The sequence below is a fragment of the Coccinella septempunctata genome, chromosome 2 (assembly GCF_907165205.1).
Source record: "Coccinella septempunctata chromosome 2, icCocSept1.1, whole genome shotgun sequence".
Classification (NCBI taxonomy): domain Eukaryota; kingdom Metazoa; phylum Arthropoda; class Insecta; order Coleoptera; family Coccinellidae; genus Coccinella; species Coccinella septempunctata.
Genome location: NC_058190.1, coordinates 19,533,414 through 19,560,201, shown reverse-complemented (window position 1 = coordinate 19,560,201; position 26,788 = coordinate 19,533,414). Strand labels below are relative to the sequence as shown.

Sequence of the window (26,788 nt, the reverse complement as noted above, 5' to 3'; positions counted from 1 at the left end):
AAAGAAATGAAGGCAAAGAATTCACTGTGGTTCTTGCCGATACTTCTCACATTCATCTGTAATAAACTCAAGTCCTGGCTACTCTTTGGGAAGTGCTTCCCGATAGGGTCTTTTTCATCTAACGTTTCAGTCTCCAACTCAGTAACATCAATTCTTTCAATAAAATCATTCATTGCTCTAACGATTAAATATGACAAGTAGACCGAAAAACAATATACTCCTAGACTAGGTTTGATTATTCAAAAAATAAAGACAAAATTCACAAAACTTCATCAAACATTCAACCTGTAAGAAAAACAAAACAATAACCGTAGTGTAGGAAAAAATAACCTGAAATATTGGAATTTACATGGATTTCATCGAATTTTAACTCTGAAAGAATTCAAAATATATTATGGAACGATAGGCAGAAAGCAATCTAAAGCAACCCACCCACACACAGTTTTACTACACTCTATGGTTGACCGCTTGTTTTGGACTGCGATCTCAAAAACTTTGGTCTTCCTAAGTTTTCAACCTTTGAGGGTTTTTTTGTTTGACCAACCTTACTTGGCAGCGTTTGAACTGTTGATCCCTTTTCCTGCTCTGGAGTATACACTTGACTCGGTGTTTGCACCTCTGCCTCAACTTCACTTGTCTGCTCCATCTGCTCGTTAGAGCTACATATTCGGTTAGGTGTTTGCGCCATGCTTCCATCCGTCAGTCCCACTCCATTGCTACTTGTTTGGTGAGGTGCTCCCACTTCTTGTTCTGAGGGACTTTCATTAGTCAATCCGGGTTCGCGTCTTGAAGGGGTTGATGGGGCACTGCTTACTTTTCGGCCCACTGACTCGTACTGAGTAATGTTTCCTAGTTCTTCAATTGTATGGGATTTTCCATTCACAAACAATGTATTCTTCTTAATATAACATTTAACCGATGGATCTTCCCTGAACTTGCTCAAGTAGCTTCGGAGGATTTTACCGTCAGATCTCTGCTTGAAAGTGAGATCGTCTCTTATAGAAATTTTGGTCCCTTTTAGTTTTTTGCTCTGCTTAATGATCTCCAGCTTCTTGATGTACGATATAAATTCAACTTTGAGCAAACCATTTTCTTTATAACCCAGCATGTAAGCGTTGTTGAGATCAGATACGACAACCTCAACGTTCAACAATTTCTTGAACAAGTTGCAGATGCCCTGAGGGGAGGTATCTATTAGATCAGTCAAGCCAGATATGACTATATTATTCTTTCTTGATGAAATTTCCAGGGCCTCAAGTTTGGTCGAAAGCGAAGTCATTTCATTCTCCAGCTTACTCACTCTATGATTCAGCCCTTCAATCTTGAGCATTAATCTACTTTCAGCTGCTTCAATAGATGATTTAATTTCATTACGACTCTTTACTATTTCCCCCTTCAAAACTTGAACAACTTTCTCCAATTCACCCGACATAATGTTGATATCCAGCTTGCCTGTATGTGTGTGTTCTCCTTTATACTCTGCCCATCAATTATGTTATCAGTTGATAAGGTGCATATGACTCGATGTTTACACTTATAGAGAGGTATTAACGGTCTTGAATAATCCGAAGATTCACAACTCAATGAACAGTAATTAGCTTGTTGAAAAAATGTTATCTCCAACCATCTATGAGTTCAAAAAAAGATATGTGTCCACTGGACACTCACTATAAACCAAAACTCCAGATTTTCCACGCAATTGATGAGAACGAACACAGCTTCCACTTGTACGTGTTTTCGCTAGCTATTCTAGCTCAAGACTCAAGAAGTATACTCTTTCTGTAATTCTGGAAATAAATTTATGTTTATGTTTAATTATTCGGTTCGCCATCAGGACAATAGTCTTAATCATGAATCAATTTGGAGCATTACAGTTTGAATATTCAATGATCTGTGATTTTAAACATCGATGCATTTTAGATTTCAGGATAAAGAATATATCATAACATTGAATAATTTTCCTTGGATAAATTTTCCTTGAACAGATTTTTCTTAGATACCTGAAAACTCCCACCTGAGTGTGCATAAACCCTTTACTTACTCAAGATGTTTCTATATCTTCCTTCATAAACTAAGTCAATTCAATTGTTTACGAAACTGAACATAACCTCTCAATGTAGTAATTTTGAAAGATCCTCATTTTGAACTTAGTGTACATAACTGGCAAGGGGAAAAATTGTTGGCAGTGAAAATAAGAAAGACTCGAAGCTGATATTATTGCAGTTTTAGGTGTAACTGAAATATAAAAGTACAAATCTGGGTCAGCTGATGACTGAAGTTAGGTACATAGATAGGTTAGATAGGTAGTGAAGCTGGATGCGTTTACATTTGTGTTGAAAAATCTCGAATTTCTGAAGCTTTTTTTCTCGTATTTCCTATCTGTTTTCCGAGTCGAGAGTAATACGCGCCTATGGCCCGGTTATTCGTCTTTCGTTTTGCATTTTTCGCGGACACGGACCGGCGGCGGTTTTCGAAGGAACAGAAAATTCCCGAACCTCTAAATCAGCTGATTTTCCCCTCTTACCTCTCCCACTCGGTGCTTACAAAATTCATTCACTGCTATATCCCGTTACCGGGAATTAATCTACAAAAAGACATAAAAAAGAACAGACTTATAATTTCTTGGGACTAATTGCGACTGTGTGCCCTTCTGTGACTGAAGAGACCCAACTTTGACCTACAGATCCTTCCACACTCCGGGCATGGATAGTCACCAACCAGATCTGGCCGCCGCTGAATTCTTGTCGAGTCTCCATTATAGCTGTGCACCATAGATCTCTACTGTGACCTGTCTAACGCTAGTTGTTCCCAGTTATGATTGGCATTAATTGATTTTAGGGATTGATGTAGTGTATCCTTAAACCGCTTATACTGGCCTCCTGGTTTCCGGCCTCCCTCTGCTAATTCGCCATACAGAGCTATTTTGGGGAGTCTCAATTGTTGTACAACTCGCGCGTTGCAAGACTTCTGCATTCGAAACCTTGTGGAACCATCCGAAGTGCATTATCTGTCTTAGATGACGTTGTTGCGTTTGTTCAAGTTGTTTAATATGTCGCCTGTAGGGCGTCCAGCTTTCGCTTCCGTAAAGAAACGTTGGGAGGACGACTGCATTGTAAACAGCTCTCTTGGTCTTCAGATTGAGGTCCTTCAGCTTTCAGAATGCCCGTGCAGCCGAATTGATACGGTTGTGTATTTCCGTGTCTAGGTTAGCCCTAGTATTTATGAAGCTTCCCAAGTACTTGAACTGCTCGACCTGTTCAAGGGTTTCATTCTCCAGGCTGATATGTGTTTGAAGACTTTCTGGGGGACTTACCAGGATTTTGGTTTTGTCGATATTGAGTCTAAGGCCTAAAGCTTCGTATATATAAAATCTGGTAATAGTCCATCGGTGGAGTTTTTAATAATAATATATAGTGGAGTAGACCATTTGTTTGTTTGTAACCTTCGTATATATGTTTATAGGTGTCCAGCATTATCTGTAGATCCTCTGGGCTGCTAGCGATAAGTGCGCAGTCGTCTGCATATTGGAGTTTGGTGATAACCTTTGAACGGGTTTTTGCTCTGAGGCGCTTCAGGTTAAATAGGCCTCCATCAAATCTGAATCCTATTCCAACACCTCTTACAGGCATACTGATGTCAATTCTCCAGACCAGAGTATGGTCATAGTGAGCCAACCCCCTCAATTCGCCCGTGGTCCTTGATGAATGTTTGCACATTCGATGACTGCGGGAAGTAGTTGAACTTGGGAGCCATGAACTGTTGTAGGAGTCTGCAGAGAAAGTGAGGTTTGGTTCAGTCTTTGCGTGACAGGTGGCGTATCGTGATGAGACATCTCAAAGCGACGTCCCAAGATCGCATAAGACCACCATCCTCCGATCGAGAGATTCAGTGCTATACTGTACTGACGAGGGAAAATGATCCCGAAACCGGTCTACAGTTGCACTTGAATTTTTCGACTTCTCTGGGATTTCCTATGATAGTTCATGACTAACTCACGTTATTGGGACGACAATTCCTTCGGAATTGTTGATTCCATTAATATTTCATACTGATGTCAGCAATTATCGAGACAGCTATGGCGAAAATATTGAACAGTAAAGGCGCTAACACGCAGTCTTGTTTTATTCCAGAGTTTGTTGAGAAATGGTCGGTTGTAGAGCCATTATGCTGTATTCTAGCGGTGTTGTTGGTATGAAGGCTTTTACACACTGTAAGAATTTTTTGGGTACTACAAGGCGGGCCATGATTTTCCATAGCGCTCTCCGATTCACCGAGTCGAAGGCCTTATTTAAATCGATGTAGGCTGTATAGATCCTTGATTGTTGTTCACGGGCCTTCTCTTGCAGCTGTCGCAGTGTGAAAATTAGGTCCACCTTACCTCGATTTGGTCGAAAGCCGCACTGGGATACAGGTAAAATCTTTTCTAAGAGTGGAATCAGACGATTAGTCATAATCTTCGAGAGAATTTTGCCGGCCACGCTAAGCAACGATATGCCCCTGTAATTGTTGCAATTTGACGTATCGCCTTTGTTCTTATAGAGGTTGATAACTAAAGCGTCTCTGAAGTCTTGTGGCACATTTCCTTGTTCCCAGATCTTGCGGAATAGTGCTAGGAGATTATTGACAAGGTCTTCATCCAGGGCTTTGAATACCTCCGCTGGAATGCCGTCTAGACCTGGTGACTTATCATTTTTCATAATTTTTATCGCACTTATTATTTCCAACATTGAGATTTCGTCATCAAGCGATGTCATTGGACTATACGCGGGGAGCAGGTCTAAAATGGATAAATCCGAGTCGTTATTTTGATTCAAAACCTGCGAGTAATGCTCCTTCCATCTTTTGAGAATTTTTCTATCATCAGTTAGTAGAGCTCCATGAGCATCTCTTATAGGAAAGTTAGCTTTTCTGCTTGGACCATAAACAGTTTTAATAGCTTCGAAAAAACGCCTGTAATAATGGTTATCGGCGTAAGCTTGTATTTCACCATCTTTCCATCAGCTATCCTTGATTTTTCTTATTTCTTGACGGACCTCGCGTTTGATGTTGGTAAGACTCTTTTGGGCTGCAACATGGCCGGGCTTGTTAATTGCCGTTTTCATCGCTTTGTATTTTGCCTCCAGAAGGGGTGCGATATGAGTTTCTTTCTCGGCGAACCAGTCTGGGGATTTTCGGTATCGTTCTGTGCCCAGTATTTCTTTCGCTGAATTTGTAAGAGATGATTTGAAGCGAAGCCAATGACTCTCAATGTCGTCGTCATAATCCGGTGGTGTTAGGCTATCTTTGACGGCAGCTGTGAAGCTTTCCTTTATAGAAGGGTTTTGTAGTTTGGAGATTTGAAGGCGCTCTCTTAGTAACTTTGGCCTGCGTTGGTATTTTGGGAGCATTGAGATCTTCATTCTTGAGATTACCAGCCTATGATCAGTCCAGCACTCCAGATCTGCTCTGGGTTTAGTGACCAACACCTCTTTGAGATCTTTTCTTCTCACGATCACATAGTCGAGAGTATGCCAATGCCCTGAGCGCGGGTGGCGCCAGGTCCCCCTTGAATTGGGTCTCGTAATAAAGAAGGTGTTCGTTATACAAAGATTGTGTTCTGCACAAAGAGCCAGCAGACGTTCTCCGTTCGAATTAATGCTATCTGTGCCGTGTTTCCCTATTATTCCCGGCCATAGTTCTGTGTCTTGACATCTGCCCACTCTGGCGTTGAAGTCTCCAAGGAGGATAATTCGTTCCCGTTTTGGGATTTTACTTAATGTAGCAACGAGTGATTCGTAGAAAGTATCCTTTGAGTTGTCAGAGGAGTTCAAAGTGGGTGCGTATACTGCAATGATGTTCACAAATGTGTTATTCGCTTCAGGAAAGCGTAGGGTCATTATACGTTCTGAGATGCGAACTGGTTTTTCGGTTAGTTTGGCGGCCAGGTCGTTTCTAATGGCAAAGCCTACGCCATGTTGTCTGATTTCGCCTTCCGGCAAGCCTTTCCAGAAAAAAGGATACGCTTGTTCTACCAGCTACCTTCGTCTGAAAAGCGTGTCTCGCTTAAGGCAACTATTGCAATGGATGTACGTTGCAGTTCCTTATCGATTAGGACAGTACGTCTCTCTGGTCGGTCGGCCCTGGGGTTGTTCAGCAAGGTTCTGACGTTCCATGCTGCAAAAGCTATGTGCTTTTCATTGGTTGTTGTTCGATGATTCACTCGTTCAGGCACCCTCCCACGGAGATCAGAATGGGAGGGTATTTTACCTCCGGATAAAATTTTTGCCCTGTTCGAATGATCCATCTTTTTGTAGGAGCTGCGTTAGAAGGTGTTTAAAAGCTGCACTGGTAACGCTGCCAGTGTAACTTTGGTTGCGGTTTCGCCTAGATTATCTTGTGGCACAGGTATCCTGAGACGACAAGGTCTAAGACGTAACTTATGCAGAGAGCCATTTCCTGCTCAAGCCGATGTGCAGGCTAGGTAACTATGGGAAACAGAGTTATACCGCTCCTGTTCGGTCGCCAGAGCCTCGTTCGTAAGAACAGGGTGCACCGCGAGTAGGTGAGGTTGGCATTTGAGAGGAGAGGCTATAAAACGCATCCATTCCCCTTACTTACATACTTACTTACGATATTAGTAGTACGAGATGAGTTATTTCCATCTGTTTGAGAGATTAATGCTCTTAAAATCGAGCTCAAGTTTTTTTAAATCAATTCACATACAGAAGTTAGATATACAGTTTTACACAGGACAATAGGAACGTGGATACTCAATTGTCCTGTGAAAAACCAGAATATGACCTCACAAGAAAATGAGATATAAGATATTAGACATAGAGAATTTTGTTCTGCGAACAAAAGTATATTGAATTATTACCATTCAATAATTGGGTTTATGGAAAAAATTTTTACGAAATAGAAACGATAGTTTCTAATGTTGCAATTTCTTTTCAACTCTTATGTTCCCATGTTCAAAATGCGGAAAGATGTTCCATAATAATGCGTTTACCTTACTGAATCTGATGTGTCTTTTCTGGAGGAAAGAAACGAAAAATGGTCTTGTTCCGCCTGTACCTCTAGTGAGAGGTTGCTGCGGAGTTCCTCTGCAGGCCAGCGCCCGATATCGCCATCCGTTAATGATCTGCAAGAAAAACGACAATTGCGAAGTAACTCGGCTAGTCAGAGCCCAACATCACCATCCGTCGAGGTCCCCCCGGAAAGCTCTTCCGCGGAGACGTTGACAGTAAAACATTTTGAACTCCTGATGGAGCAGATGAAAAATTTGTCAACTAGTGTAGCACGTATAGAAAAACGTCAGGATGATCTCTTTTCACAGATAGCTAGCTGCTCCGACGCAATTGCTAAGCACTCGTTGCTGCTTGATTCACACGATTCTGAATTGAAATGAGAATGGTATATGCGAGCTTCGTAAACACCAGTCTGTTATGTGCAAGGAAATATCTACTATAGCCAATAGGGTTGCTGACCTCGAATCTAGCTTGGGCGAAATCCTCCCCTCTGTTGCAGCTACTCCTGATTCGACTCCTGAAATTTTAGACCGCGTGCGCAGGTCTCATAATATTATTATTACCAACTTAGCAGAAGAAACTGGGGAAGAGATCAGGGAAAGGGTATCTTCCATCATAGAGCACATACAAGAATATTCCAGTAGATCACTATTAAATGTCGTCAGACTTCCAGCCAAAGACACGGCTAGACCGAGATGGATAAAGTTGTCTTTTTCTCATCCCGACTTAGCTGCAAACATTCTGCGCTATAAATCTTCCTTGCGCGGGAATCCACTTTATAGCGACATCAAGATTCAGGAGGATAGGACGAAGGACCAAATCGCCAAGCTCAAGGCTCTTAGAGAGGAGCTTAGGGTGAGGCGGGAGCAGGGAGAGCATGATCTCACCATTAAATTTATCAAGCAAGTTCCAACGATTGTATGCACTGATAAGTGTTCTCCTAAGCAACCGAAAAACTAGTTGATCTGAGTATATGGCCCATATTGTACACTAACATCCAGTCAATCTCACCAAAATTTTCGGAACTGTTGACTTTCGTACAAACCTTTTATAATATTCATCGCAGGTTCATCACTATACTTCATTCAAATTTATTTTAGGAGTCGGTTGGCCATGAAATAATTTTCTCAAGTTTTTGTAACTAGAACGAAGTTAGGTTGGCACTTATGAAATGTCGTTAATGTCATAACGCCGTTGCCACAACTAATATCAATTTTTATTACGAAAATGCCGAAAGTGATTGAAAAAAGACACAGGGTTTGAGGAAGTGCTATTTAGAATTCAGGTCCGCTCATTCAAATAGTTATACCCTGATATTCTAAAATTCACAATACGTCAGACGTTAGCGAACATATTCAATGTAAGAGAATTTATATAATGTTTCATCTGGATCTAAACGACATACAGGGTGTCCGGGGAATAACTGTACATACTCTTACCAGAGATAGAGTTGGACTAGCTGGTTACGGATTGACTATAAAAAATTAATTTCTGGATTTCCCTAGAAAGCTACAGGGTGATTTTCCAACTTCATGGAAATACTTAGACCATCATAAAATCCAAACTTATTGACGGATATTATTGAAACTTGGGAGGTTATTGACACATGCTGAGGTCAAGTCAGAAAGAAATCAATTATTTCATTATTTCAGGGCCGAACTCATTAATATTCATCTAAAGTGTTCAGGGCAAAAAAAACACTTTGTATTTCAAATGACAAATAATTGATTCGTTTTTTAGGAAGAAGCTAAATTATGCTTCAATTCTCGGTATCACTCAAAGTTGTCACATCAAGAATTATTTTTTTATGAATTTTTGAATTTGGATAGAGTTCCAAAATTTGAATTTTTCACCATGAAAAGAACTGAAAATGTCATGTTTGAATATAAAATGCGAATGTATTAGTAGAAAATTTACAAAAAAGTTCAGAGCTTTAATAAGCACTTCAATAACGAAACAATAACAAATGAACGATATTTCAAAAGTGGTTCGAAATGAAAACCAATAGCTTGTATACATTTCTCTTGCCGAATTTTCAAATTGGACACAGCCTTTCGAATCATATCACCATTATTTCTTAAAATATCGCAACAGTTGATTATTCTGTTCATCAGCTGTTCTCTCCACTGGAAGAAGTGTAACTTTGGTCTATATCATTGTTGTCGAACACCCAGTATACATAAGAATAATTTTGAAATATGCTTCTGTATACCCTATACACATCACCAAATTTTTTTTCAAAATACCTTCATTTACTCCCTCAAAGTGAAATCCGCGTCTGGGGTGGCCACCCAGTATATCAACAAATTATTATAGTCTTCTTCAACTTCAGTGACTTTTCTAAGAAAATTTATTATTTATTTTCATCCTGCACAAGATGACTATGTCCTTTTCAGGTGAAAAAATTGCAATTTTCGAACTTTATCCAAATTAAAAAATTCATAAAAAAATAATTGTTGATGTGACAACTTTGAGCGGTACCAAAAATTGAAGCATAATTTAGCTTCCTTCAAAAAAGCTAATCCATTATTTGTAATTCGAAATACAAAGTGTTTTTTTTACCCTGAACACTTTAAATGGAGATTAATGAGTCCGGCCCTGGAATAATGGAATAATTGATATCTTTCTGATTCAACCTTAGCATGTGTCAAGAACCTCCTAAGTTTCAATAAGATCCGTCAATAAGTTTGGATTTTATGATGATCTAAGTATTTCCATGAAGTTGGAAAATCACCCTGTAGCTTTCTAGGGAAATCCAGAAATTAATTTTTTATAGTCAATCCGTAATCAGCTAGTCCAACTCTATCTCTGGTATGAGTATGTACAGTTACTCCCCGGACACCCTGTATATTTTAGCTGGATATTTCCACAATCAGAAAGATTGTGAATGAAGAGAATGACAAAGAATTTCCTTCTATTGGGAGACCCAAAAAAGTGGTGGCATTTGAGAATTTTATGTTTGAGTGAACTAATGCGAGAAGTTTACTACAGGATTTTCGATAAATGTCATCGGAGAATAAGTTCCCTAAAATGGATTTTTCTATTTTACATTTGACTTGTCCTATACAATGTAAATGTCTTAAGGAACTAATAAATACCTATAATTATTATTATTACATCAATGTATTAAGATGAATAGCCACAAATACGCGCAAGTTGCCCTGTTAATTGTTTATTCATGTGAAATTTTTGTTCAAAGGTGAAGTTCATCTTAACTTGAAACTTCCTTCAATTCCTTTTACTTAGATTGATGCAAGATGATTTTTGTTGAAGAATTTAACATTCTTGTAATTATCTGTTTATTCCTCCGGGAGATACCCATTCCCAGCCACTGCATCATATGCATTTCATCTTCGGGTTAATATTTTTAAAATGTACAACTGATGTAACGTATTCAAACTTCAGCCAAAGAAGATAACGAACATTAACTCTCCTCAAGCTAGTGCATATTATGATATTATACTGATCTCTTGCATTTTCCATGCAAATAACTGGATTTGGTATGACTTCAAACAGTTTGTATAAACTTCAATTATGTTTGTCACATATTTTCCGAAGAGATTCGACGTTGTGATAAAATACGTAATAACAGAAACTTTTACGTAGAACGGGCAACATAGCGTTGATTTAAAACTCAAAAATGTTTTGACAAGCTTCATAACCCCACATTTTCGTACTATACAGAGTGAAATGTGTCAAATTTCCATGGCCAACCGACTGCTAAAATAAAAGTGAATGAAGTATAGGTTCAGGTCTAACTATTTCAACTGTTGATTCTGTCACTGACGGCATTTTGTTTGGTTGATCTATGGCTGGAGTAACCGTCACTGATTACTCATTCAATTCACTATTTGAATCCGGAACAACAGCAATATTTAGAGGTGTATGAGACTGTAATCCTCCTTGGGATTTCTGCTTCTTAACGAAGAAATCGAATAACGTTTCTCCCGAAGAACGCTTCATTTTGAACGTTCGATTTGACCAGAAATACGCGCGCAGAGAGGTTATATTTACGATGAGGCAATGCGCATGCAGTGAACTCTAAAAGAACTGGAAGAGCCTCTTAGGTACCGAAATACGACGAAAAGTGTGTCCAATTGAGACGGAAGATGTAGAGCAACCCATGTCTTTCTAATGGTTCGGCAACCAATCGAACAACCGCCCCCCCCTTTCCCCCCTAATCGCCACCAATGATTTTGCTAAGGCTTTCGACAGAGTTCAGCATGATGTTTTATTGCACAAGTTGAGCAATTACGGATTGGACGAGGGAGCAATGAGACTGTTGGATTCATATCTGTCCCAACGTGATCATTTTGTTATAATGAATACAGTTCTGTCAGTTGCTTTCCATCTTCTGGTATAACGCAGGGATCAAATCTTGGGCCACTTTTATTCATTTTGTTCATTAATGATTTACTCGAATTGATTCTTTGTGGAAGGCTTGGTTTCGCTGGTAACTAGAAACTGTTTTCTGTCATAAGGAACTTCATCGATTGCGTCAACCTTCAGGTCCAGTTGATGTTGGTGTTGGGTTGGTGTGAGCAGAACAAATTGAGATTGAACGTTGACAAATGCAAGATTATGACTTTCTCCAGAAGAACTGAAATATATTCCTACGATTATATTATGAATGTAACGGTAAAAGACTTGAAAGGTATACTGTTTTGAGGGATTTGGGCGTTTTGTTTGATACGGAGCTGTCGTTTGTTGAGCACATTTCACAGATAGTTTTGGATGCTGCTAAGCTGTATGGGTTCATGATTAGGAATTGTAGGAATTTCACCGAGATGAACTGTCTTAAAATCTTGTATAATGCAGTTATTAATATGCAAGTGTGGTGTGGAGTCCTATATATGAGTGCCATAAGAAAAAAATTGAGAGTGTTTAAAGAAGATTTATGATTATGATTTATCTGTTTAAGATTGATAGAGTGTATCCACCCCAAGGATGTGACGGTGCAATCTTGTGTGAACGAACTGGATATTTGAGTTTAGAAATGAGAAGGGTTATTGCTTCTTTATCATTCCTTTTTAATGTGGTGTATTATAATATTGATTGTTCTGAAATATTGTCGAAAGTTAACTTTAGCGTTCCAAGTTTCAACTCAAGAACTATCCTGGTTTTCAAGCCAGAAAGAGCTCGAACGAACATTCTGCAAAAGGCACCTATCACAAAAATGTGTGAGAACTTCAATTCATTTTGTGTTGGCCAAGATATATACTACTCATCAAAGGGAAATTTGATCAAGTAAGCAATTTGTTATTTTTCAGGAAGTGTATCTTCACGCAATTAATTTAATACGCTTGCAGGTCTAATACTTTATACTATTCTCATCATTCTACATTTCTGATGCTTACGACGGACTCGATTTTCATATTCCCCTCTACATTAATAATCTTCATTACGCATGATATATAATAAGTGGGGACATACATTACATTTATCTCTCCCCCAAATTTTATAAAATCAATATACAAATCTTAGAACATAGAACAACAGGAAGGAGCATATTGTTCATTTTGGTGTGACCGAATTTGGTGCACATATGGCGGAATCCATATTTCCGGTTTAGCAGTGGCGTAGGGCATAAATAATCTCAATTACTGTCCAACGTAATTTTGGCTAATTTCAGATCGCATTTTTTATTTTCGAAAGCTTTCTATTATTGAGTGGAAAGAAAAAAAATATTTTGGGAATACTCTTGTGAAACATAGGAATTAAAATCTCGAAAGATGTGAGTAGGAAAAGTGTATTTGTTTTTCTCTTTGTACTTGTGAATACTGAGAAATAAATAAATTTTGTATATTTATCTATTTAAAAAGAATATATAGAACGTCACTTTTAATGTTTATTGGATTTTTAAAGAGGATCAATCTATTATACAAATTCCTTATTTTATCTTCATTTACAGTATTTTTACAAATATAATTCAACCTCGTGTTTAAATAATAATTTGAAATACTTTTAATTAAAAGAGTTTCATGACTCTCTAATGGGGAAAAATCATGAAAAATCATTTCATCAAACACACTTTTTCCAATAAAATGTTTCATTACTTTAAGTGAAACTTCTTCACGGTTAATTTTTTTATTTTAATATGATTGGCTTCTTAAAAATTTTTCTGCAGTCTGGCATATTGCAATGACTCCATTACTTGGGTAACTCAAACCAACCTTTGATTTTGTTGCAATCAAGGAGTTTAGGAAATCCTCCTTAACTCCAAATAACTGTGCAACACACTGTTCACATTTCAGTTTCTGTCCCATCTAAATCTACGTCTTTCATCCTTAGGAAATCTGAAACAATAATATTGAGACTAATTAATTTCAGAAATCATAACAGTTTGTCATTCCTGCTTTCAAAATATTCTTGAAAATTGAATCTACCAAACCCAGTTTGTTCAATTGAAATCCTTATTATCTAATGTCAACTACGCCCATGGTTTGTTCACGATAACGTCAAAATACATAAACAGGAATACCATTTTAATATTCAAAAAAAGACGTTAATACAGTATGAATAAAACCTACTTGTGAAATGTTACACCGGAATTGTTTTTCTTTGGTGTTTTTGAATAGCCACAAGCTACACAACTGACCATTTTCTGGAAAAAGTTCCTTACCACAAAAATATCTTATTTTAATAATTTCTTTAGGTAAAATAGTTCAGAATTCACTTCACAACTTAATTTCACTCAACTCTACAAAATCCAACACAGTTTAACTCGAAAAATATCCTAAAAATAACAATTTGATATGAATTTGATAAAAGCTTCACGTTTGACACCTACATCAAAACAAAACAATGAGTCATAATTTGGTGCACTTCGGTCTCACTTCCTGTCCTTGTATTCGCGTGGAAATGCTCCTTCCTGTTGTTCTATGTTCTAAGATACAAATATATATTTATTTTTGTTTTGATTATACCTATTCTAATATCCTTAAACCTAACTCTTAACCTACTATTTACAATTTATTTATACATTATGTATTTATGTATGTCCATATCTAACGATTGGTTTTAGGGTTCTTTTTGGTCTACTACAACTTAAAGAATAATTTTTAATTGGACATACTTCAGTATTCTCAACAATAATTTTTTCGCTTTCTTCTATTATATCATTTGTTTCTTCATTAAAATTAGATTCAGAATTAGACCTTTCTATTTGTAACGTTTTTCTCAATCAAATGATTTGCATGACGCTTCCAGGTTAACTTCAATTCAGGTACATATTTCAATTAAATATGTACATTTTCCTATTTTCTTATGAACTTATCCCCTTAATCCAACTAACAGTATTAGATATATGTCTATTTCTATAGTCCTCAACTAAAACTAATTCTCACAATATATATATATATACAGTTTTATTCTTCCCTATATAATATTTTCTTTGATTATTTTGAGCTCTAGTTACATTACCCATTATTTCAGTTTTCTCTTTTATTTTCATCAAGTGATTTTCAGGTAAAAGTAAATCTAGTTTAGATCTCAAAGAACGACCAAACATAAGAACAGATGGACTTACCCCTGTAGTAGAATGCGGAGTGTTGCGTAAATTAAAAAGAAATCTCTGCAAAACTGGATTTATTTCCTGATTGGAATTCTGAAATATCATTTTCTTCAAAGCACTCTTGACCGCTTTAACGGCATTTTCCGCTGCTCCATTTGAGGCTGGGTTATAAGGTGGTGTCGTGATATGGGAAATACCATTAATTTGAACAAAACGTTTGAATTCGTCTGAAGTAAAACAAGTACCATTATCAGATACAATACATTTAGGTAAACCAAAAATGGAAAATGTTTCTCGAAGTGCTTGAATTGTGAATTTTGACGTGATGACAGGAACCTCTTTCACTTCTAACCACTTTGTATTAGCATCTACAATAACTAAGTAAAATGTCTTTCTGATAGGACCTAAATAATCAATATGAATGCGTTCCCAGGGTTCTTTAGGATACTGCCAATTCGAAAGTTCATTTTTTGGTAGATTTGGAAGAAATTTGTTACAAGATTCACATCTTTTTGTTAAAGTTTCAATTTCTGTTTCTAGTTTTTTGGTCACCAGAAATAATTACGTGCCAAAGATTTCATTTTAACTACACCTAAATGAGTAGCATGCAGCTCCTCAAGTATTTTTGTTCGTAAAGAACTAGGAACTACGATTCTGTGATTCCAAAATAAATCACTATCTTGTACTACAAATTCAAATCTTTTCGAAAATAAATTCCTTAAATCTAAATCCGCACAATGTTCAGGCCAACCATTCAAAACAAAATCCTTAACTTTGTTTAATAGCACATCTTTTTCAGATTCTGCACGTAATATTTCATAATTTACATTATAATCTGAGCTCTGGAGAAAAAAAAAAATAGCAGAAATCTATTTCCCTATCTTCGACGTTCAAAGAGTCATCATCATTAGGTAATCTAGAAAGCCAATCTGCTCTATTATCGCTCGATTTAACGTACTCAATTCTGTCGAATTATACTTACAAAATTGATGGGCAGTTGCCCATCTTCTCAGGCGATTAGCTGAGAATTCTGGAATACCTTTATTCGGGCTAAAAATACTCAGAAGTGGACGATGGTCAGCACATAACGTAAAAAATCTATTATAAAAATATTGATTAAATTTCACTACACCAAAAATGATTGCAAGTGCCTCTTTTTTAATCTGAGAATAGTTCTGTTGAGCTCTGCTGAGAGTCTTCGAAGCAAAACAAATGGGCTTTTCTATACCCGAGGGGTAAACATGGCTTAAAACTGCCCCAACTCCATATCCACTAGAATCGACTGTTAATTTTAAAGGCAAATTAGTATTGTAATGTACTAAAATAGCAGCTGAAGTTCATAACTATTTTACTTCTAAGAAAGATTCCTGACACTTTTCATTCCATCTGAAAGGAACGTCCTTACTCAGCAAGAAATAAAGTGGATGCAAAATTGAGGATGAATTTTTTATAAATTTACCATAATAATTTATGCTTCCCAGAAAGCTTTTCAATTGAGTTATATTTACAGGTACAGGGGCATTCTCTATTGCTTCAATTTTATTTTTACATGGATGTAATCCAAATCTGTCAATATTATAACCTTAATACTCTATGGTATAATTTACATTTATTCAAAGCTAACTTAAACCCTGCTTCTTGCAATATCTGAAAAACACGTTTCAATCTTAAGAAGGTCATCCTTACCAGTGATTAAAATATCATCTAAAAAAACTATAACGCCATCTATACCTTGCAATAGAGAATCCATTACTTTTTGAAATTTAGCTGGAGCAGAGGATATGCCAAATGCTAATCTATTGTACCTAAACAAACCTTTATGCCTAGAAATGGTCAAGAGCTCTCTTGAAGGTTCATCTACACAAATCTGCTGATATGCTTGAGACAAATCGAGTTTTGAAAATTGCAATCCTCCATTCAACTTTACAAATAAATCTTCAACTCTTGCAATGCGGTATTGGTTAACTTCTATCACTGGGTTGATGGTGGTATTGAAATCTCCGTAAAGTCTGATTTCTCCTTTCCTTTTCAAAACCGGTACCACAAGGGTTGCACAAGCACTGTAGTCAACCATGGGCGCCCGCAGAAATTTTTCTCAGGGGGGGCAAAATATCATCTACGATTAGTTTTATTGAAAGAAAAATTTCTCTAACGGTTTCCATCAGAATCTCAGGGGGGGCCGTGGCCCCCCCCTGCCCCCCCCCTGCGGGCGCCCATGTAGTCAACAGGAGTAAGTATTCCTAAAAATCCTAAAGAAATTAACCTATTAATTTCGTTTCAACTTTACTTCGAATTGCAAACGGAATTGGTCTGGCTTTAATGAATCGGGGTGACAAATTAGTATTTTTCAACTTGATACTAGCTTCCCTTATTGAATTTACCCAATCCAGGTGAGAATAAATCATCAAATTCTTGCAACATTATGCTTAATTTGGACTTCTGTGGAAAATTGTCACTATCTTTTTCATTCACAAAATTACAATTTGGAAAATTCAAACCAAAAATATTCAAAAAATCCCTGCCTATTATAGGTGGTCCACCATTTTCAATTACAAAAATATCTATAACTTTTTCTAGTTCATTTTATCTTTAAATATACCTATGGGTTTCAATTATAAGAATGTAAAACTTTATTAGTTTGCGAAAGAGTTTCATTACCAAAATATTCGATATAGCTGTGATACTCGAGCCCGTATCGATTTGAAACTCAATTAAATGTTCATTTACAAGAACTTTAGTTACATAAGGAGTGTTATTTTTATCATTAAGTGAGTAACATGGATAATCAATACCCGGAAAATTTTATTGAAAAAACAATATTAAATTTAGGGAATAAATGACTAACCAAAATCGTAATAATGATCAGGAACAACCAACAAACCGTCAAGAACAACCAAATTTATCGAATGTAATTCCTTATGTTAATAAATAAGAAGAATCGGTTCGAAATTCAACATACGAACTGTTTTTGAAACGCAAAATGATTTAAGATCTATATTAACAAAAACTGAACCTTTGAACGAAAAACAAAAATCAAAAAATTGTATTTACAACATACCCTGTATTTGTGGTGAAACTTATACAGGTGAAACGTCCAGATCTCTAGAAATAAGAAAACGCGAACATAAAAATAATATTGAAAATAGAGAAATTAAGCGACCACAGATCGCAGATCATATTTGTTCTAATACGGGAGACCACATGATGGATTGGAACAACATTTTAATGACGGAACCAGACCATTATAAACGAAAGATTAAAGAGTCTACGTGTATTCTATTAGATCAAGATAATAATTTGGCAAATTGTTCGGTAGGAATAGATCATATTTGGATCAATTTACTGAAGAAGGAACTGTCATCCGGTAATTTCAAAATTAAATGAATCAACGTTTCTATGCAGTCTCTGTTTCTATGTATTGACAATTAATGTCAAACAAAAGCCACAATTCAGAAGATTTTCGAAAATAGATTTTTCGTCTAATGAAGGAGTCTGATATAGACTCCGAAACGTTACCACTTAAAATTATAATTTCAACGTTATTTATTTTCAGTTCATTGTCAGGCAACAATTTTTTCTAGTTAATTTGCTCCTGACAAATTAGTGCAAGAATTTACGCAGGAGCAAATCGTCGATTTCATTTTCAATTGATTTTTTTTAGAGATTGGGAGTGAAAACCCTAAAAAGTTTGGTATTTATAGTTTATCGCCCCCTCACCGATTTTCAAAATATTTTGCATGGTGATTCTACATGATGTTGTGACGCCACAGTTAAAATTTGGGCACTGGCAAATCAGTAGTTTCGGAGAAAACGGGAAAATAAAAGTCACAATTTCATAATATTTCTCTTGAATACGTACCTGATATTTGACGTCCATCCATCGCGACAAACACCGAAAATATCCGAATGATCTTACGAGTTGAAATTGCATTCGGCCAACGATCATGAACGACAATATGCGTAAATCATAGACTTAAAATAACATGGACTCCGCCTGTGAGAGAGAAGTCGTTAGGTTGAATAAGATGGAGAGTTTGTGGGCAAGCTGTCAAAAGGTTACAGAACACAAGTTTATGCGAAAATTTTCTTCAATAAATTCTAAACAAGCTTCCGAGAAGACACACAGGAATTCCATAGCATTCCTTCGAAATCAATTATGTCAAAAATTATGTGAGTTTTAGTCAAAAATAGATGTAATGGGAATAATAATCAACGTATCAACACCTTGTGGGCAAAGTGTGCGAAAATTGTAAAAATTTTCATAATAAATGTTCAACAAGCTTCCGAGAAGGCAAACAGGAATTCCTTAACATTCCTTCGAAATGGAAAATATAAAAATTATGTGAGTTTCATTCAATAATAAATATAATGTGAATAATACTCAACGTATGAACACCTTGTGGGCAACGTCTGCGTTTATATCCATCATATGATTTTGACATTGCCCACACGGAATCAGTTCATCTCTTTCTTATTCGATTAGAACGCATAAGCTCTTCTCTCTTTAATGCACACAACCTCTCGATCTACTGAAAAGTCACGTGACAGTGAGTCCATGTATTATAAGTCTATGGCGTAAATGGCGAGCGTTGCCAAACTTATGAAAATTCCGTAATAGGCCCGAATTATTTTAGGCGACTTCCCAGGCTTCGATCTGCACGCATAAAGGTATGCTTTTGGCATGCTTTATGCAAAGGGCGTTCCATGGACTCGGGAACTTGGGCTTTGCCCTCCTTTCCTAGGAGGCCTTCGGGCTAATTTAGAACGTTTTACTATCTCCTATTTTTAACAATTTTATGTTCCAATTCCAATTCCTTGTAGTATATAGACTATGCTAGAAGGCGGAACCACTGGAAATAATGAATCTACTTAATAGATAGAAACGTATCGATGCGTATAGGAACGGCCAGGGGGATGTTCTCCCTTAGTTCTGAGGGCCGAAGGCCCTAACTACGCGAGAAGGCAGATCCACTGGAAATGATTGTTCTACCTACTAGAGAGAGCCGTATCGATGCATATAGGAACGGCCAGTTGGATGTTCTCCATTAGTTCTGAGGTCCTGCGTGGTTAGGTTATGGTTATGTTAGGCTAGATCAGTCAATAACATTAATCATAACTATTATTACCAAACCTCAATCCCTGCTAATATCGATTTTTGTTAAACCTATATTGATTGATACAATCAATCAATATAACGGACCGATGTGACAACATTTGTATTCTGTCCATCTATGACATGCGCAGCTTAGAAACTTTCGTTTCCGTCCGCATCATTGTTTCATTACATACCTTTATCTATGGTTTCATTAGCTCGAGCATACAGAGCAAGCGTCGGAACAAACGAACGAGAACAAACGAATCTATTCCGCTCCGAATTTTATCGCAATGTAAGTGTTTTACGGATGTTACGGTTTGAAAATTGATGTCTTGTTGTGAAAATTTGTGGTGATTGTGTTTTTATTGTGATTTTGTTTTTTTACGTGTAGCTAGTTTAGAGAAGACGACAGAAGACATGCAGGATCTCAATCCAATGGTGCAGAGTTGTGGATATAACGTTTGCCAAGAGTGTTCCTTCACGCACATTGAGTTTATTCGGATGATTTCGAATGAAGAGTTGGCACGAGAGTTCCTTATGAAGCATGGGGCATTATCGTGTCACTCTTTGTGCGAAACGTGCGGATCGAGAGTTCGATCCGATTTTGAAAGAAATCAGTATAGATGCCGCAAAGTTGTTTTTGCAGCAAGAAGAGGAAACAGGAAATGCGAAACTTCACGCAGTGTCTTTCAAGGTACGTTTTTTGAGCGATCGCATTTAAGTTTGATGGAAATATGTTTTCTGGTCGACATATTTTTGTCAAACGGAAATGCGAAAGTCAGTGACGCCATGTTTGAACTGAAGTGCAGTCCCAATACGGTAGTTGATTGGTTTTCCTTTTGCCGGGAAGTAGTTGCCGACTATGTCGCGCGAAATTCTCAATCCATTGGGGGGGTTGGGAAAATCGTCGAGATAGACGAAGCTAAGTTGGGCAAGAGGAAATATAATCGAGGCCGTTTGTTGACAGGGCAATGGGTTCTTGGTGGAGTTGAAAGAGGGGAGCAAGGTGAAAAAGGCAAAGCATTTCTAGTTCCTGTAGAGGATCGTTCCTCCGAAACATTAATCGGTATCATTAAACGTTATGTGAAACCCGGCACAACGATTATGACCGATTGCTGGAGGGGGTATGATGCTCTAGAGACTGAGGGTTTCCGCCATTTTACCGTGAACCACTCTTTGAACTTCGTTGATCCAGAAACTGGTGCTTACACGCAGACCATTGAGAGACTCTGGGTAGAAGTTCGTCGAAATGTTCCCAAGGCTGGATTCAGGCAAGAGCATCTTTGGGGTTATCTATCTGATGTTCTGTTTCGTCGGATGGAACCTTGCTACGGTCGTCGAAGGCACATGTTCTGGAAGGCGGCCGCAACTCTGTACTCTCCAGAGCATCCCCTGGCATAAGGTAAATGCAATAATTTCTTCATGCTTGCTCCTGTTTACTTTAGCGTCCACCTTGGCTTTTTGTCTTCAATTTTTTCATCAATTTCATTAAATTCGAATGTTAGCTTTAAGAGAACTCGATGAGTTAACTTTTTCAGTTAGTTTATTCCGAAAAATGTGAGGAATTTTTCAATTTTCGATAAAAATATAAATAATGGTTTTGGGGTTAGGTTAGGTTAGTTTAGTTTGGGACAGTGAAAAATCATATTTGTACATGAAAATACCATTTTAAGATATTAATTAAACGCATAAAAGATTACAATTAGTTATTTAAGCGCTAAACAGGGAAAATTATACGATTTGACTGATTTATACCGAATTTTCGCAATTTTCATAGGAACTTCAAAAAATCATATCTCAAAAAATACAAGTCTCCTAAAGTTGAGACATGTACCAATCGATTTTTTATACAATGCTTTATCTAAGAAAAAATCGACGACAAAATCGGAGGTGGGCACTAATCTAAACTTTTACCGATTTTTAGATATAAGGTTGATTATTTTAACGTCGAACAGACTAGGAAAATGATGTCAACATCGGCAACACTGTGCGCCTACTTACACTTCCAACTCGTGTCGCACCTGTTTCCAGTCCTGGCTTCAGGGTCTTTTATTCTCAAATTCACAATGAATTCATATTGACATCAATATTTTTTTTTATTGTTTCCTCTCATTTCCTTTCAAGATACGATACCGAATTAAAGGAATCATGCTCATAATATTTCTTCATTTCATAATTAAATTTTTTTTTAATTTTTCGGAAAGGTCACATATTAGTAAATTCAATTTCCGCCAAGGTCAAACTAGATTCAAGGACATCGATTTCATAACCTCACAAATTCTTGGTAATTATTGAGAAAAATTTAAATTTTTCTTATATTTGTTCGAAAATTCCAATTTTTTCAAGGTCACGGCCTTGAAATATTGAGGTAATTGACCTTCAAAATTTTTTTCATATTTTTTTGACTGTAATCAGTTAAGAATTGATATTTCACTAACGATTATTTCAACCTTCTTACCCACCCAGCACCCCTATTCACTCCCCGATCCCGTTAAAAAAAACTCCAAAAATACTCATTTGCCATTATTGAAAACTACTAAGAATCATACTAAAACACATATTTTCCACTAAAAAAAAATTTTAATGCAAAAATCCGAGGGGGCGTTAAACGATAAATTTACCAAAATTAGATCGAAAATTAGCATAAATACATTTATCTTTTGTGTGGCCAGCATAACCGCAAACTGCGCATCCTTTGAGTTGGTGGTTTCTACTTTTCTTCGCTGTTGGATGACGTATCTGTACCTTATTGGTTTGCTCAATTTCAGCAATTTCCTTATTGGACGCTTTCTTCCCTCCAGTTTTGTTACGATTGCGCAAATATAGAATCTCCTGCTTCACTTGCCTCTGATCCGTCTGGTTTCCTTTAGGTCCATCTTGATATCGAAAAGAGGAAATGGCGGCCATTTTGTGACTTGCTAATTTAACTGCATCCGTCAAGGAGATTGAAATTTTTTCTTCTCACAACCTGTTCAACACTGGTCCTTTTCCAGAACCACATACATATTTGTCCCTCAATGCGATTTCCAAAAAATTTCCAAATTCACATCGAACAGCGAGTCTTCGAACACGCGCCTCCCAATCTTTTGCACTTTCGTTAGGCTCTCTTTGTGCCTCATAAAATTTGATGCGTTCTGCAAACGGCGTTCTCACAGGTGCGAAATGTGTATCGAATATATCTACCAATTGATCGAACGTCTTATCTTCTGGCTTCACTGGGCTGCACTGATCGAACATCAATCGATAAGCTGTCTCGTCTAACATATTTAAAAATATGGCACGTTTTTTGTTACCGGTTCACTTATGAACTGATATTTTTTTTCGATTCTTCGGATCAGAGAAAAATCCAGATAAAGATTCGTATTATTCGTTATCTCACTGCAATTTCTTAGTGAGCAATTTATTCGAATCTTTCTCTGAGTTTCACTCAGAAATTTTCAAATATATTCTGCCTTGATCATTACAAGAAAATTAAAAATGAGCGTTACAGATTCCCTATTTGGTTTCGTTGAAAATTAGTACATGTACCGTAAAAACCGATGACGGTGAAGTTTGTTTTTCGAGTGGTCCATCTATTCTCTGTTCATTTAATCTATGGAGTGATTTTTCTATATTTTAAAGTTAATCTGTGAATAATTTATTATTTTTTAAAACTTTTAATTTTTAATTTTCAGGAGTTGAAGCACAAACACTGACAGTTTGGAGACAAGCTGATAGATATAACCTGCCTCGATTTATATTTTTGAATAAAATGGATAGGACAGATGCAAGCGTAGAACATTGTTTCCATTCTATTCAACAGAAACTATCTGTAACACCTTTATGCCTTCAGATTCCGATTAAAAAGGGTGGAAAATTATCAGGTTTGAGGAACACTAGGTACTTATAAAAAGATTTCATTTTGTTTGATGGCTTTATTTTAAGGATTAATTGATATATTGACAATGGAAAAATTAACATTTTCGAATATGAAGCTTGCCAAAATTGCCCTTACTGAAAGAGAAGATTGTGAGTTATGGAGTGAAACGATGTTATTACGATCAAACTTGGTCGATAAAATATCTGAATATAATGAAACATTAGCTGAAAAAATAATAAAAGAAGAAAGTATGGATAATATTAAAACAATGGATATTGTTGGAGCTATCAGAGAAGAAACTCTTAATCAGGTAATAGGGAGCTTCGAGGCAATACCGTTTTCATTCAAGGAAATCTAATGCTTATCCATATACATTTCATTCTTAATGTGTCGAATTATATCTGATTGTTGTGGAGCCGACGATGCTAAATCGGGATTTACTTGAGCGTCGTGGAGACCTAGTGGATTTTGATGCTTAGATGGTAGAAAGAAAAAAGGTTCTATGATGTATGCACTTTCAGCGGTAGGGAAAGCGTCTGCAGGGTCTCAAAGATGTAAAAACAAATCCTCAGGTGTACATACTTGAGTGTGTCAGATTAAGATACTGTATATGCCCTACGTGTCTCTGATAATGAATTCATGCTTATCTGACTCTTTTCGCGGTGGGACTGGCCGTGCAGGAGAGTTGAAAATGGTACAAAAAAAAAAAATTCCAGCGTGTCAGATTTTTGGATGATATTTTAATTGGACCCAAAGCAAGCAACTTTTCAAGGGACTGACAATTTGGACGTGACGCAAGGTCACAGCGGTCCTTTGAAAATGTAAAAAAAAAATCGTTACTTGTACATACTCGAGCGTGTCAGATTTTCATACAGATGGTTAATCTAGGTGTTGTAGACGTGTTGACCTATTAATCTGACACTAATCAGGGGGGAAACCCCCCCTGAGAAACCTCAATCTGACCCTTTGAAGATGATGAAAATGCTTTTTTTTTTCAATATTTCCCTGCCTGTAGCTCTAATTGTTTCTGTATTCATCATGAAAGTTGTAGATAATAACTTTTGTCTGAAGCAATTTTACATACTCTTAATCGTTCTCGAGTTAGAGGGCGATTAGGGCGAGGAGCTCAGCCACACATGCGAAAGGGCAAGGTCAATGTAGAATCCCAGTCTATTCGACATTTACTAATTGTCAAAATGGCAAGGTATTTCTATGATGACAATTTCGAAATTAGTCAGGAAAATTTTAGTGTTGTCTCTGACTGAACCTTAGAATGTATAATACTATTTTCCAACGAGTGAATTTTCACTTCAGAGTGTATCGCTAAACACCTCACATTAATCGCCATATATCTCAAAAACGTTTGAACGTAGAAAAAATTGCTTAGGACAAAATTTGTAGAAAATGTTATGCTCTACAACTTTTATAATGAATGCAAAAAAGATTTGAAGCCCAGGGGAGGAGATAATTAAAAAAAAACTGATATTTGTGACCTTTATGGCCAATTTTTTTATGGTTTCGGCTTGCTGAAACTGTCAGATTATATTTTTTCCGTTATTCATTAGCTCAAAAGAAGCAAAAACGCCACCGCGCTCGAGAATGTACACGTGACGTTTTTTTTTTTGCATCTTTGGCGCCCTCCCACACAGTTTCGACACGCTTAAATTGTCAGATTAAGAGAATATATACTATTCAACATGTAATTAACCACATATATCTTAATCTGACAAGCTCGAGTATGTACAATGATCCTTTTTTTTTTTTGCTATTCTGACAGGCTGTCCCTAGACAATTCTCCCTATATACAGCTGTAATTTTTGGTAGAGGTGCTCTACAGGTTCCAAGGTATGTCCCCTCACACGCTCGAGTAAATCCCGAATTTCCCTTCGGTTCCCCAACTATGAGGCATCAATTGATCCGTGAAAGTTCTTTTTCAGAATATAATTCCTGTTGTAATGGGTAGCGCATACAAAAATATAGGAATTCAAGCTCTTATGGATGCAGTTGTTTTATATTTACCAGGACCTGGAAAACGCAGTGAATACTATAATTGTTTTGAAGACAATTTATGTGCTAAAGCATTCAAAATCACACATAATAAACAAAAAGGAACTTTAGTATTTGTTAAAGTCCACAACGGAGAAATAAATAAAGGACAAAAAATATACAGCACAACACAAAATAAAAATGAACTAGTTGGTCGTCTTTACACAGCATTTGCTGATGATTTTCACGAGGTCGAGAAAATTAAAAGTGGAAACATTGGAGTAATATCTGGCTTGAAGGTGAGATAAATCGATTCAAAACTATTCCCACTCATTTTGTATTAGACAAGTATCATTTTATGGGTTATATTTGGAAAGAAGGTATCACGAAGATGCCTTGGTGATTTAAGCTCCCGGCGGGCCAGCACTGAAACGACTATTCCGCCACCGTCAATAATACAGTATCTATCATATCGATGTTGCAGTCGATTAGTTTTCTCCCACATTCAGAATAGGAAGCTGAAAGGGAATAATTGGATATATGAGTTGTTTTCCTGTCAGATGCACGAAACCCCGGGGCTTGACACACTGGAGCTTCACGCTCTTGCTATGACAGGAACTCCTAATATAAACTGTCAAATTAACCACGCTCCGCGTACTGGAACGGTCAAAATTCGGAGCCGCGCGCTCCCGGGGCGCACCCAGATTGATACTCTGGGTGAAATATTTGTTCAAAATAGCCGGCCGAAAAAATTCATGGATAGAGTAAATAGAGGAATTAACACGTTTTTTTTTCAAAATGAATGTCCTAGACTGCCAGCTCCAAAGATCAAAATGATCCTATATTCTGTCTACTACGGAGCGCATGTTCCCATTTTTTTTTTTTTTGATAGTTAAAAATAACCCGCCCTTGTTGCGAAGGATGCATAGGGGAATGTTCCAGATGTACTCAGGAAAATTTTCTTTTCATTCTGACAACCCTAGACCCCCAGCTCCAAGGATTGAAATGAACCATAAACCGCTACTCCGTCTACTACGGAGAGCAAGATCCTCATTATTTTTCGAAAGTTTAAAATGACCAGCCAAGATAATTGATGCAAAGGGTTTCGTCGCATTGTCCCAATTTTTTTCGATAGTTTTAAATAGCCGCCCAAGAAAATAGATGAAGCAGGTTCAAGAGGAGTGTTTAAGATGTAATCAGGAAAATTGTCGTCTCATTCTGACAGCCCCAGACCCCCAGCTCCAAGGATCAAAATTAGCCGGTGTTCTGTCTAATACGGATCGCATGTTCCCCATTTTTTTCGATGATTCAAAATGACCGTAGTAGAC

General features: G+C 37.0%; 1 protein-coding gene across 1 annotated transcript in view; it reads left to right on the top strand.

Annotated features, from left to right (window-relative positions):
* Positions 1 to 26,788, top strand: part of LOC123308569 (ribosome-releasing factor 2, mitochondrial) — a 226,114-nt gene that overhangs the window by 28,017 nt on the left and 171,309 nt on the right. Inside the window, exons 3-5 of the mRNA XM_044891290.1 lie at positions 23,290 to 23,478; positions 23,540 to 23,784; positions 25,412 to 25,759. Of these exons, the coding sequence (XP_044747225.1) occupies positions 23,290 to 23,478; positions 23,540 to 23,784; positions 25,412 to 25,759 (782 nt within the window). The remainder of the gene's footprint in view (positions 1 to 23,289; positions 23,479 to 23,539; positions 23,785 to 25,411; positions 25,760 to 26,788) is intronic.